Source organism: Xenopus laevis, chromosome 2L (assembly GCF_017654675.1).
Source record: "Xenopus laevis strain J_2021 chromosome 2L, Xenopus_laevis_v10.1, whole genome shotgun sequence".
Taxonomy (NCBI): Eukaryota; Metazoa; Chordata; class Amphibia; order Anura; family Pipidae; genus Xenopus; species Xenopus laevis.
The window spans coordinates 43,965,026-43,978,385 of record NC_054373.1 but is presented as its reverse complement, the minus strand read 5'-3'; the positions used below and the strand labels follow the sequence as shown (position 1 = coordinate 43,978,385).

At 40.6% G+C, this 13,360-nt stretch overlaps 1 protein-coding gene across 1 annotated transcript; it reads left to right on the top strand.

Moving 5' to 3' along the window:
- Positions 1 to 3,400: 3,400 nt before the first annotated feature.
- Positions 3,401 to 12,576, top strand: LOC108708057 (protein kinase C theta type). The gene is made up of 9 exons (XM_041581797.1): positions 3,401 to 3,516; positions 5,985 to 6,094; positions 7,467 to 7,625; positions 7,732 to 7,823; positions 8,446 to 8,508; positions 9,120 to 9,258; positions 9,800 to 9,964; positions 10,816 to 10,944; positions 11,505 to 12,576. Exons 1-9 carry the CDS (start codon positions 3,492 to 3,494, stop codon positions 11,622 to 11,624), a joined length of 1,002 nt encoding a protein of 333 aa, XP_041437731.1. The 5' UTR covers positions 3,401 to 3,491; the 3' UTR covers positions 11,625 to 12,576.
- The last annotated feature ends 784 nt before the right edge of the window (positions 12,577 to 13,360 follow it).

Genomic DNA, 13,360 nt, shown 5'->3' with positions numbered 1-13,360 from the left:
TAGACATATCTAATGACTAATTGCTTACCCTGGGCCAGCACTCCTCTTCTTTAAAGAGTTATAAATTCCACCAGCCCAGGGGGGCCTTAAAGGGTTGGAAAACAGGACATTACTGAATTAGAGAGGGTCCAGAGAAGGCCAACTAGGGAGGTAAAAGGTATGGAAAATCTTAGCTATGAGGAAAGACTGGCCATGTTGGGGATGTTCATGTTGGAGAAGATGCACTTAAAGGGGCACAGAGGAGTTAGTTAGGGGCACAGACCAGCCGACACTCAAAGCAATCCTCACTGTCTTGACCCTGACCCGCCCTCACTCAGCCCACGCCCACCCGCCCCGGGCTCCACTTCCGGGCTCCATTTATAGACCCGCGCCGACCAGCCCTGCTGATGATGTCACAAAAGGGGAGAGCAGGCGTGCAGCTATAAAGTCGGAAGCCGGCTTTCTTTAGGTATATTTTACATTCAGGTTCAAACTCCTTCTTTGTCAGCAGGGGCTTTTGCACCCAAGGCAAGTGTAGCAATCCTCGCTGTCTCACCACCCCATTACCCCCCTGTCAGAGGAGTTAGAATGGGGCACAGACCAGCCGACACTTAAAGGGTGAGAAGAGGCAAGAAGCTAGTCTAATGGTAAGCCTCTCAAATACCGTGCTGTGTTAAACCAATTTTCTGAAATTTTGAACCCAACTTTTTCTTAGTACGGTTTCATTCTAGGCAGAAGCTTCTACTGTCAACCCCTACTTCTACCCCTGTTTATCAAGCCCACCATGGGAAGTTGAAAGGCCCAAAGCTGTAGATGGATGCTGGAAGTTGAAACGAGAAGAGGCAAGTCTAATGGTAAGCCTCTCAAATAGTGTGCTGTTATAAACCAATTTTCTGGAATGTTGAACCACAACTTTTTCTTAGTATGGGTTTCATTCTAGGCAGATGCTTCTACTGTTAACCCCTACTTCTACCCCTGTTTGTCAAGCCCACCATGGGAAGTTGAAAGGCCCAAAGCTGTAGATGGATTCTGGAAGTTGAATAATTGACTTCAGGTAAATATTTATATTTTTCTACTTTTCTTATTTTTTAATCTTCAATTTGTCTCAGAAGGGGAAAGATGTTGCTGTTTCTGAAATGTAATGAGAACCTTGCCATATGTAGCAATTAACCAGGGGTGGCCAAAAGGTACAAATACAGACAGATATAAATGCATGTCTTAATGTACATAACAAGCTGAATGGTCAGCTGAGCAGGGTGACCACAATAATATCTATGTGGGGTGTATAAGGATGCAAAAGGGTAAGAAAGAGGAGGGGGCACAATAGTGATGTTTGGGTCGGGTTTTTCTTGACCCTGACCGAATGCAACAATATTGTAAGCATTTAAAGGAATTAAAATGATTTTTATGGTGAGTTTTTATTTCTAAATTACACTGTTTACATATAATTCACTCTACAATATAACATTTCATTCCTGAACCAACAGATGTATTTTTTGTTGTTGTAATATTGGTGTGTAGGCAGCCTTCTCAGTGCATTGTGCCTTATCATGTGCTTTCAGAAAGAGCCAGCACTTTGTGATGGAACATACGGGTATGGTATCCATTATCCAGAAACCACAGAAAAAACAATTGAAACCAATTGAAAATGGCCTTGGAATACCACTCGCTACATCATACTAAAGGTTAACTCAAAGGTGAACAACCCCTTTAATGTCATTAAAAACACTTGAATAGATGTTATCTATAGAGGCAAGGTTTAATGCTTCTGATAGAGTAGCATTAGGGCAATGGCATGCTATGCTAACTATGCTAGTCTGTATTAACATTTTTAATATTGTTCAGATCCCAAATCTATTCAGGGTATTTGATTTATATTTTAATAGCTTATTCCTATTTATTTAATAACCTTTATGCTTTAGATAACTTTTTGGCAAGTAAAATATATGCGAAAAATTCCCTTATTATTGTTTTTAGCTTCTTAGAGGTTTCTGACACCAGTGATTTTAGGATGACTACACTCCATTCCTTGCACTTCTCGTAACACTCAACTTGTTTTTATACAAAGCAAATTAAAGGAGAACCTCACCCACATATTGTTATATACAGGATATAAAACAATACATATTGTTTTGAAATAATACACCAACAATATGGAAAAGTATATTATAACGTGCAATTAATAGATTTGATAAATCATTGATTACCCATCTCTGCCTTAAAGTGACCCTGATTTCACGATGAACCACCCCTTAACACCTAGAGGGCGCCATAAAATGGTTTAAATATTAATTTTAAATGGGATCTATTAAGTAATTAGCACTTGACATCTCAGCCATAGTACCTATATATATTAAATATATACCCAAGGGTGCCTATATATACTAAATGGTTCTGGGGTCCCTGTTTAGTCACCAGGGGTGGCTAAAGTGTCGCCTGCATCAATGTTCTTACTGTGCCTCATGGCAAAAACCCATTGGAATCTTCTATACCATGTCCTATTCTAATGCCTCCCACTGGTTTCATCCCATGTAACAAAGGAAGCTGGAACCAAGCAGGATAACTGGTTGTGTGGAAAAAAGCATTGGTGCAGTTATTCTGCTTGATTCCAGCTTCCTTTGTTATATTTGATTTAACCATGCCAATATTATTCTCTATTATATACTACTGGCGTATTCACTATAAAGAGAATTGTAAATAACATTACTTACATTATACACAACCATGGTGCATTCATAGTGCCCACAATTAGCAGTATTATGGAAATATAATATTTTGAAGATAGTATTGCAAGTGAGATTTTACTCTGTTTATACATATTGACATGTAACACTGGCTTCAGTTACTAGAATCTTTCTACCCTGCTGTTCTGTACCAGGCTTCAATATGGGCCTATGGTGTTATACTGTAAATGGCACAGAACTGTGGTACTTGTTGACTGCAGGCAGGTGCACATGCCACTTTGGCAGTTGGTTACTGAGGTCAGCTGATCACATCACTGTGGCAGTTATTCAGTTGGGATTTGTTCTCAGACAAGAGCAGAGCGACTTTTACCTGGGATATTTTTCAGAGTGAAAATGGCGAATATTTCACCCGTGGAGTACAACATTCTTTTAGATTGTGTTCCTCCAGGCAGGAGTATGAAGAAAACCCCATTCCAGCCCCTTAGCTGTGACATTATGTCTGAAGAAAGGGTGAAGAAAGTGGCAAATGGGAAGATCAACAGCAACATCGAGATGAAGAGAAAGAGAGATGTTGATGAGCAAGGACATCAGCGGAAAAAAGTCCACTATCAGAACATCATGACAAGAGAAGAACAAGAGAAGAAGAAAGAAGAGAAGAAGAAAAAGAAGAAAGAAGAGAGGAAGAAAAAGAAGAAAGAGAAGATGAAAAAGATGAGAGAAGAGAAGAAGAAAAAGAAGAAAGAGAAGAAGAAAAAGAAGAAAGCAGAAAAGAAGAAAAAGAAGAAAGAAGAGAAGAAAAAAGCTGAGGCAAGGAAGAGACCCCTAAGCATGGAGGGCTACACTAAATCAGAAGGTAAGATAAAGTTTAGTACAGAAAAATACTTCAATAATTAATTGAATTATTTGCATTTATTGTGCAGTATATGAATATCTTCTGAATACAGCTATTTTGGCATAATAGTGGAGGGGGGTTGTAGAGACGTGATAGCTGTAAATGTTTACAGGTAGTGGGGAAACCATAAACTGTCTTGAGAAGAAAAAAAAGTATTCCATAGGTAAATGTAAATAGACCTGTAATAAACATTGTTATTGTCCCATTTGTTTGAACAATCATATTGCTGCTCTGAAATACCTCCCCAATCGTACAGTCTGCAGATATTTGATTGCTTACAACTAGATATAGAGAGGAGAGGAGGGATGACGTCATTGGCAGTCATGTTTGTACTCCAATCAGGAGCTCCCAGGCACTTATTCTGAAGGGAAAAATAAAAGCGAAGATTTGATTTTTTTGTGGTCACAGAATGTATATACTCTGCACATACTGTGCACATAACATTGGGTAATGATAAGGAAAAGAGACACAGCTAATATTTGTCATGTAGGCAATTTGTGCAAAATGGCTGCAGGTGCCAGTGTGTAACGGAAATAACGGACAAGTGTATCTGTGTCTCAGTAACAGCTTCTATAGAGAGGAGGGGAGGGATGTTGATGTCATTGGCAGCCATGTTTGTACTCCAGTCAGGAGCTCCCAGTCACTGATTCTGAAGGGAAAAATCTCAGTGGAGATTTGATTTGCCTGTTGTCAGGCAATGTATAGAATATATAAACTCTGGACATGCTGTGCATATAACAGATATGTGTATTGCTTTCAACTAGATATAATTCCCCAGAATTCCCTTGCTCATTACCAACCTATTTGTCTTGTAGGCAATTTGTGCAAAATGGCTGCAGGTTCTAGTGTGTAACGGAAATAACAGACAAGTGTATCTGTGTCTCAGTAGCAGCTTATATAGAGAGGAGGGGAGGGATGTTGATGTCATTGGCAGCCATGTTTGTACTCCAGTCAGGAGCTCCCAGGCACTTATTCTGAAGGGAAAAATGGCCACAGAGTTTTGATTTGCCTGTGGTCAGGCAATGCATAGAATATATATACTCTGCACATACTGTGCACATAACGCATATCTGTGTCTCAGTAGCAGCTTATGTAGAGATGAGAGGAGGGATGTTAATGGCATTGGCAGCCATATTTGTACTCCAGTCAGGAGCTCCCAGTCACTGATTCTGAAGGGAAAAATCTCAGTGGAGATTTGATTTGCCTGTTGTCAGGCAATCTATAGAATATATAAACTCTGGACATGCTGTGCATATAACAGATATGTGTATTGCTTTCAACTAGATAGAATTCCCCAGAATTCCCTTGCTCATTACCAACCTATTTGTCTTGTAGGCAATTTGTGCAAAATGGCTGCAGGTTCTAGTGTGTAACGGAAATAACAGACAAGTGTATCTGTGTCTCAGTAGCAGCTTATATAGAGAGGAGGGGAGGGATGTTGATGTCATTGGCAGCCATGTTTGTACTCCAGTCAGGAGCTCCCAGGCACTTATTCTGAAGGGAAAAATGGCCACAGAGATTTGATTTGCCTGTGGTCAGGCAATGAATAGAATATATATACTCTGCACATACTGTGCACATAACGCATATCTGTGTCTCAGTAGCAGCTTATGTAGAGATGAGAGGAGGGATGTTAATGGCATTGGCAGCCATATTTGTACTCCAGTCAGGAGCTCCCAAGCACTTATTCTGAAGAATAAAATGGCAGCAGAGATTTGATTTTTCTGTGGTCACAGAATGTATATACTCTGCACATACTGGGCACATAACGTGGGGTCATTTGTACTGTAATTCAGGGAGAGCTGAAAACACCCATCTACATGGCACATGGAACAGACAAAACTCCCCTGCAGGACAGTCCTGAATGTCATTAGAGAAGTCCAGGCTTTGCAGTTTAAATGTACCTCTCGGCTCCCACTTGTTGCCTGCCACTGCTTTGTAACTCGCTAATCACTGCTGGACAAGGTTTTCTTCATTTGAAGGAGAGAGGGAAAATCAGATGGCCATACATTCCACTGTGCCATCATTGATTTATTTTTTCAGGGAAATGGAGGCAGAGAGACAAGCTGTGTGGGATCACTTCTTTTTAAATGATTTCTGGTTTTGTTTTTTATGATCAATGTATTTGGGGTGTGGCAATAATTTGCCATAATATGTGCAGCAGTTAACTGTTTCCCTCTCTGTGATATTTAAATGTTAGGCAGTGGATATTACTGAGCCCACAGCAAATTATTTTTCAGTCCCCCAAAATGTCTAGAGGTTGACTTGTTTTACTAATATTTATTGAAACTGTATATGAATTAGGGCCTTATGGGCCCACTATACCTCCTGGGCCCCCTGCAGCCACAGGGTGAACAACCCTTTTAAACACTATACTACAATAGCACAAGCCGACAACTGATGTCTATTTGCAATTTCTTTTTTTCCAGAAGGAGGAAACATCCAAAAAAGACCTTGCCTTGAAGAGAAAAGGCCCCTTCAACTGATGGTCACGAGCTACAGTACCCATGCCGTGCTGGGTCATGGCGGTTTTGGCACGGTAAGTGATTGCATTCCCAACAAAGTTATCTGTTTTTATCTGGAATTGAACTTAAACGTGAGACGCAATGCATGATCCTATATTGATTTGTACAGGCTAAATGTAAAGGCTATAGACTCACATGTAAGCCCAAGTGCAAAGTCATGTACTATTTTGTGTGTCCTTTAGCACTATTAGTAATAATATCTGTGCCTATACACAGTCCTCTTTAACATTGGCACATCAGTGCACTGGTTCAAGCCGCTACTCTCAGGCCTCCCTTGCAAAACTGCACATTGTACTTGTACTTGAGTCTTTATAACAGGACACTGTCAAAGATTTACTCTTACTTTTGCCTCACTAATTCTCAATTTATTAATGACCTTTCAAGCCCTTCAGTTCTGACAGAATTATTTGGCTACTAGAAAAGACACCTTAATTCAATCATTTCCAAATTGTGTGGGCTAAAGACAGGAAGGGGAGAATTTTACATTTGGTCCATTTGTGTTTACTTTTAGTATAATGTAGAGAGAGATATTTTGCAATAGGTTTCATTTTTTTATTACTTACTTCAGTTTTTGAGTTATTTAGCTTTGTACTCACCATCTCTCCAGTTTACAATTTTAACAATCTAGTTGCTAGTTTCCACATCACCCTAGCAACCATGCACTGAATTGAATAAGTGATATAAATAGGAGAGGGCCTGAATAGAAAGATTAGTAATTAAAAGTAGCTATACCAATACACTTGTAGCCTTACAGAGAATCTGTTTTTTAGATGGGGTCAGCTTGAAAGAAAAAGGCAAATAATGAAAAAACTATAAAAAATAAATAATGAAGTTGTTTAGAATTGGCGATTCTATAACATACTTAAAAGGTGAAGCACACCTTTAAGGTTGAATGCTTATTTACTCCTTGGATATGTCTTGAGCAATAGAAGAGTGAGTTTTGTTTATCTGTAACAGGGCACTAGCAAATGTTAAACCAAAAAGGCTGTAAATCTTCACTCTAAACATTCAATCCAATATTCTCTCACCCAGCAGTTTCTTTAAATCGGCCCTAATAATATGGCCAATCCTAACAGACTTTATTTGCCATAATAGTAGTCAGGGGCAGGCCAAGTCAACCAGATGCCCTAGGCAACCTTGGCCGGCCACACTGGGGGTGTGGTGACAAGAGGAGAGAGTACCGGTGCCTTCCACTAGTTCCAGGCCTGATAGTAGTAGTAATATTTGCCACTAATTTACAAGGTATTAGTTTTGCAGCCTATAAAATAACAGATTGGAATTTATATTGCCACAGAAGCAAACATATTAATCGTCCCAGAATCATTTAGTTGCTGTGTCCCTAGAAGGGACCCTCTAATCATTTATCTTTTCTTCTTCCTTTGCCAGGTAATGTTGGCAACTTGTTCCAACAAGAGCCAACCTGTAGCCATGAAGGTGATACACAAAGCAGAGAATAGAAGATCTATTGCCAAGGAGGTGCGAATACTGAAGATGGCTTCTGGATGCCCATTCCTCTGTCACGCGCATGCAGCTTTCCAAACAAAGGTAAAGAATAGCGCCAAGAAAATTGTGCAAAAAAAAAAAAAAATAACCCCATGGTTTATCCAAATGATCTGTGTTTCACTTTCTTCCTCTTTGTCTCCGTTACCAGCTGGCTGCATGCATTGTGATGGAGTACGCCAGTGGAAACAGCTTGGAGAAATTCATTAAGCGCACAGGGAAACTGAAGATGGACGCTATAACGTAAGTGACTCACTGTATGTACAGGAATGTGGGGACAATGGTACCTGAGAGAGATTCCATAATTATCTATAGTTTCATACAGAAAGATTAAAATGGGTCAGGATTCTATTTGCTAAAAAATATGTGCCAACAAAGCAAAATACTTTTCCTTTCTCCTGTGGTTCCTTCTTATAAGTTGACCTAAGACCATGTTTCCAGATTATAGTCATTTATTGCACTTTGCACTGCATAGGGCATTGAGAATGACCCCTAATAAATTGCATTAGGACCCCAACTAGCAAAACACATTTTTGGGGTTTTATGCTTGGAAGGAGCATGTGAGGCCTTGGTGGGTAAACCACAAGCTAGCACACCTGAACCTTTCCCTCAAGCCACAGTTTTATGATTATATTTTATTATGAGTCTGACCAATAGAAGTTCACATGGGGCTATTCTTGGTCAGTGCTGCTTCTGAGACCCACTGGTCAGTAACTAGTGTACTGGATGTTATAGTACAGTGTAAGCACACTTATGGTGGTGAAGAAAGAATTTTACAAAGAGTATATCAGGAAATGTATTTATTCAGTATGAGAATGCCAACTGGCTGACTTTTTGTTTGATTTTTTTTATTTTATTTGCAAAGATTCTACACAGCAGAGATCATATGCGGCCTGCAGTTCCTCCACGCCAACGGGATTGTCCATCGGTAAGTAAAATGTATCCAATACTCTGCTATTATTTTTCTGTAACATTTATTTCTTCTTCTACATGTTCAGCTTTGAGGACTTTATAGACTGGCAGTAAAGACGCAATTAGGGAAAAAATCAGTCAGTGTTGTATTCATTTTAGAATGAAAGGGCCAAGGAGTTTAAACCTAGATATAATTAATCATGTGTGATACTATTATTATTATTATTATATATATTCACAGCATAGTCACAACACTGTAGAATAGACATACAAATATTGACCAATAAAAGAGGTAATGAGGATTCTGCTGTTTGAGCTTACAATCTGTATCTGGGCATATATTAACCTATCCACTGGGCATCAGCAATAGTTCTTGTTAACATTCAAAATATATATCCATATCCATCTCTTCTATCCACTCCTCTCTACCATTAAAAGGGAATTTGTGTCCTCTGCTCTATAATGTTTGGATTTTTAGCATTCATGGAAGAGGTGTTATAATGAGGGTCACTGATTTTTTATAGTCAGGAGTTAATAGGCTTCAAGGATGGGGATCAACTTCTACCACCTGTGTTTGTTCCCTAAAACCCCATTAGCATTTCCTAAAACTTAATGTCTTCCTTGCAGGGACATCAAACTGGATAACATCCTGTTGACCGGCGAGGGACACATAAAGATCGCTGACTTTGGTGTGGCTGTAGAGGGAATGTTTGGCCAGAGGAAAGTTAAAGGCAAGGCTGGAACAGTGCAATACATGGCCCCAGAGGTGAGTTGCTCTGAATAAAATTATATAGCTCAGAGGAATTAGAAAACCTGATCTCTTTGCTAGTTTACATTGATTTTATCATCACTTCAACTGCTTAGTATTTAGAGTTTGTAGCATGTTCTTTAGTTTTAGGGTCAGGCCACACTGGGCGTTTTAGGGAGATTTGGTCGCCAGGCGACTAATCACCTCGTTTTTGCGGCCACCAATCTCCCCAAACGCCTTACCTGACTCTGCGCCGGCTAAAATGAAAAACCGCCGGCGCTAATCACACGCGGTGGTTCGTTTTCCGAAGTAGCCTCACAAAACTTCTGACGACTTTGGAAAACGAATTGCCGCGTGATTAGCGCCGGCGTTTTTTCATTTTAGGCGGCGCAAATCTCCCCAAAATACCCTGTGTGGACTTACCAGTACAAATGGTCATGTGATAAGTGACAGAATCATTGTATAAAGGTTTAGTTAAATACCCATTAAGGTTTTAGCAGTAATAATCCAGAACATTCTTAAGAGTGTGGTGAAAAATAATCTGCTCTGTCTTCCCAAGGTTTTACAACGGAGAGAGTACGATGCCGGAGCAGACTGGTGGTCGCTAGGAATTGTCATCTGCAAAATGGCCACCGGCATGACACCATTCACTTCATCAGTTATCCATGATGAGCCCCTTTTCCCGAAATGTCTTGGTGCTGAAATAAAAGATCTTCTGCACAAGGTAGGTACGAGAACAAGAGTATTTCCCTAGTGCTGCTATAATAAATCTCCAGGAACATAATGGCGCTCCTATTGTTCTAGTAGCAGCTCTAATCCTCACATTCATGGCTGTGGGATACCATGCAGTCTGACTGGCTCATTACGATGAGGGGATACTACTGGCAGGGCCATATTTATATTTAAGCATCCGTGGGCCTGTGCCCAAAGCAGAAGCTTTAAGGGGGGACCCTTGGGTGCATATATGCAGTGTCGGACTGGCCCACAGGGTTACCAGGAAAAGGCCCAGGTGTCAGTGGGCCCTCATGCTGCTAAACATTTGACTTATTTCATGGCCATTCCCTATTTCTATGAAAACAAAGAGGCTAAATAGATGGAATAATAGATTATAATATGTATAACTAAAGAGACTAGGAGAATTGAGGTTGAGCGAGAAGAGGAAGAATAATAGTACTAAGAGTGGACCCCTGGTCTAAATTTTCTTGGTGGGCCCCTGGTCTATGCTTTTTGGGTGGGCCCTTGGTGTCCCAGTCCAACACTGCATATATGGTAAAAAATTAATTTATAAACAGTTTTCCCGCTGCCACAAGGCTTGTTTACTAAGTCTGGTAGCAAAGGAGGGGGGAACCTAGAGGGCTGCAGAGCCCATGCATGGTGGAAAGTGACATAACGTGCATGCATATGACATCACTTCCTTCCACGTATACTATGTCACACTTCCTGCGCATGTGCATTGGGGCCAGTGGGTGGGATGAGGTTCTGTGCACTGGACAAAAATATCTCACTGAGTAATAGCAAGTACAGAGCTTCACTTCAGTAGAAATGAGTAAATATATAAATATTCTTTTTCTGCAGCTCCTAGAGAAGGACCCAGAGAAGCGTCTTGGCTTTATTGGAAACATTCGAGCACACCCAGTTTTTAATTCCATCAACTGGGAGCAGCTGGAACGCCAGGAAGTACCACCACCTCTCTATCCTGCAGAAGTAAGTACCTGACTGCAATATGCAAAGACAATGCATGTACTGTGTAAAGGTAATCTTGGGTAAAGTATCAGTATATTTTGCTGTGAATCTTTTTTCAGAAAATAATGAAACATTTTTGGAGTTAAAAATAAGAATATAATTCCCCTAAGTAATTTGCTCCAAATATTTGTCAAAGCTGGGCTCAATAAATTGAAGATTGGTAACAAGAGATAAACACCAACAACTCCCCAATTTGTATTATATATATATGTGTGTGTGGCAAGGCAGCAATCTCTTTGCCCAGGTACAGACTGTGTTCCTCCCGGCATATAGAGTGAAGAATAAACTGGACTACAATATTACTGGTTCCCCAAAACTTTTCAAAACCAAAAATATATAGTAATGGAATTAGAACTAATAAAATCCATTTGGCAATAATATCTATATATGATATTTGAGTGTTTAATACTCAGCAATATGAAATCATGTGAATTGAATCTAATGTGATAAAATCTTTAAACTGATCTTTAATATAAAAATGTGCATTCAATAATAACAGATAAATGTTTTCTTTACTACAGTTAACACTAGACAAGAAATATTTCAAGCAGCCGAGGATGCTCATGGAAGAGGCGGGCAGCGATTCTTCAAATGAGAAAAGCATGGAGTTATCATATCTGAATGACAGTTGGAAGAGCTGAGCCACTTCAAGAAAGTCAGGTTTCTTTAGCTATATTTACCAACCATTAACATCATTTAACCCTGTCATTTTATTCTATCCAGTCTCCATTGAAGAACAGTGAAGATGAAAACATCTGAGCATTTGAAAAATCCAGCACCGAGGACCACCTGTCACGGCTTCGTATGGGTACATTTCTACAGACAGCCATTTTTACCTCTTAGAGCCAGCCACCATCATTGCCTCTACCTCTGGCCCTTGCCCATCATCTTTTGGTCTCCATTTCATGTCCATAACATCAGTCCCTATGATTGCCCCATCTCTGCTTTTCTCCATCGGCACCCATCTTTGGCCCTGTCTATTAGACCTAGATCTGGTCCTTATCACCACGCCTCCATCTTTGGCCCTTGTCCATCTCTGACTCTTACCAACAGTCTCCATTTCTTGCCCTATTTTTGAGTGAGCCCAGAGTTCAATTGAGATCAGTTAAGTTTCTTAAGTTCTTAGACCCCCCCCCCTGCTCTTTGTGCACCGCCTCTGTTTACTCCTCCCTGCCGCTACTCTCCACTTGCTGGCAATCCTGAGTGCTCTCAGCAGACAATCAGCTCCTCCACTAGCCTCTATCTTTAGCACTCATGACTTGCCCTATCTTATATATTATATATATATATTTTTGGCCTAAAACATTGGCCCTTATCTGTTGCCTCTCAGTGTTCACCACTGCTGCTCACTTTCACCTGCTACAACTCTTACCACTTGTTGGCAGTTCTCTCTGCAAGTAATCTGCTCCCTCTTCAGTCTCACATCCAACTGTGACACCTGAGGCACTTGCTTCTGCCTACCCCTAGATCCAGTGTGGCCCTCACCTTCAGCCACACATCTCATACATACCACTGTCACAATTAAAAAAGAACCAAACCAGTGCTAATAAAAAACCCTATCCCCTACCCTACATAGACCCCTCTCCCTGCTTCCCCAGCCTAGATGTTACCTTTGGTAAATGCCCCTCACTCTTTACTTACCCCTAGGTGCAGATTAAGGGCATGACAGTTCACAGGTGCCATCTTCTTCTCTTCAGTAATATTTGGATCTTATTCTGGCGCTACGGTAAATTCTGCGACTTTCGGCGCATGCGCAGTTGTCGCGAAACGGCAGATTGCTCCAACTGCGCATGCGCCGTTATGACGCTCTATTCCCATAGATTACCGAAGAGAAGAAGATGACGCCTGTGAACTCTGATGCCCTGAATCTGCACCGAGGGGTAATTATAGAGTTAGGGGCATTTACCAAAGGTGCCACCTAGGCTGGGGGCAGCAGGGAGGGGGTAGGGGTTTTTATTAGCATGGATTTGGTTCTCCTTTAATATCAATATTTCAGGACACAACATTGAGCAACTCCTGCTTTCTTTTAGCCCATTACAGGTTCTACATCTCACCTCTCCTTGGATCCAACTCAATTTCCATCAGGTACATCTAATATGTTCGGCCAAGGGATATAACTAAAGGGCTCTCACTTAATAACATGAATACAATCAGATTATATTTGTAAAGGATAGTTGCAGGCAATATAAACAGACACTGACACATAAAACTGATGACAAAGGGGATATGGTGCCAGACTGAAAATAGGTTTTCTACATTTTTCATCTATGGGCAATACCAGTCGCCATATTGGAGCCAGGAAGGATTTTTCCACATCTGAGCCATATTGGAGGTAGATGGCTTTTGCCTTCCTCTGTTTATAATACTTGCACGAGGG

Excerpts from the sequence above, each read along its gene's own strand:
- LOC108708057 (XM_041581797.1), top strand. The coding sequence starts at position 3,492 with ATGGAGGGCTACACTAAATCAGAAG. Across the intron at positions 7,626-7,731 it reads ATGCAGCTTTCCAAACAAAG|CTGGCTGCATGCATTGTGAT; the intron begins GTAAAGAATAGC and ends CTCCGTTACCAG. Across the intron at positions 7,824-8,445 it reads CTGAAGATGGACGCTATAAC|ATTCTACACAGCAGAGATCA; the intron begins GTAAGTGACTCA and ends TTATTTGCAAAG.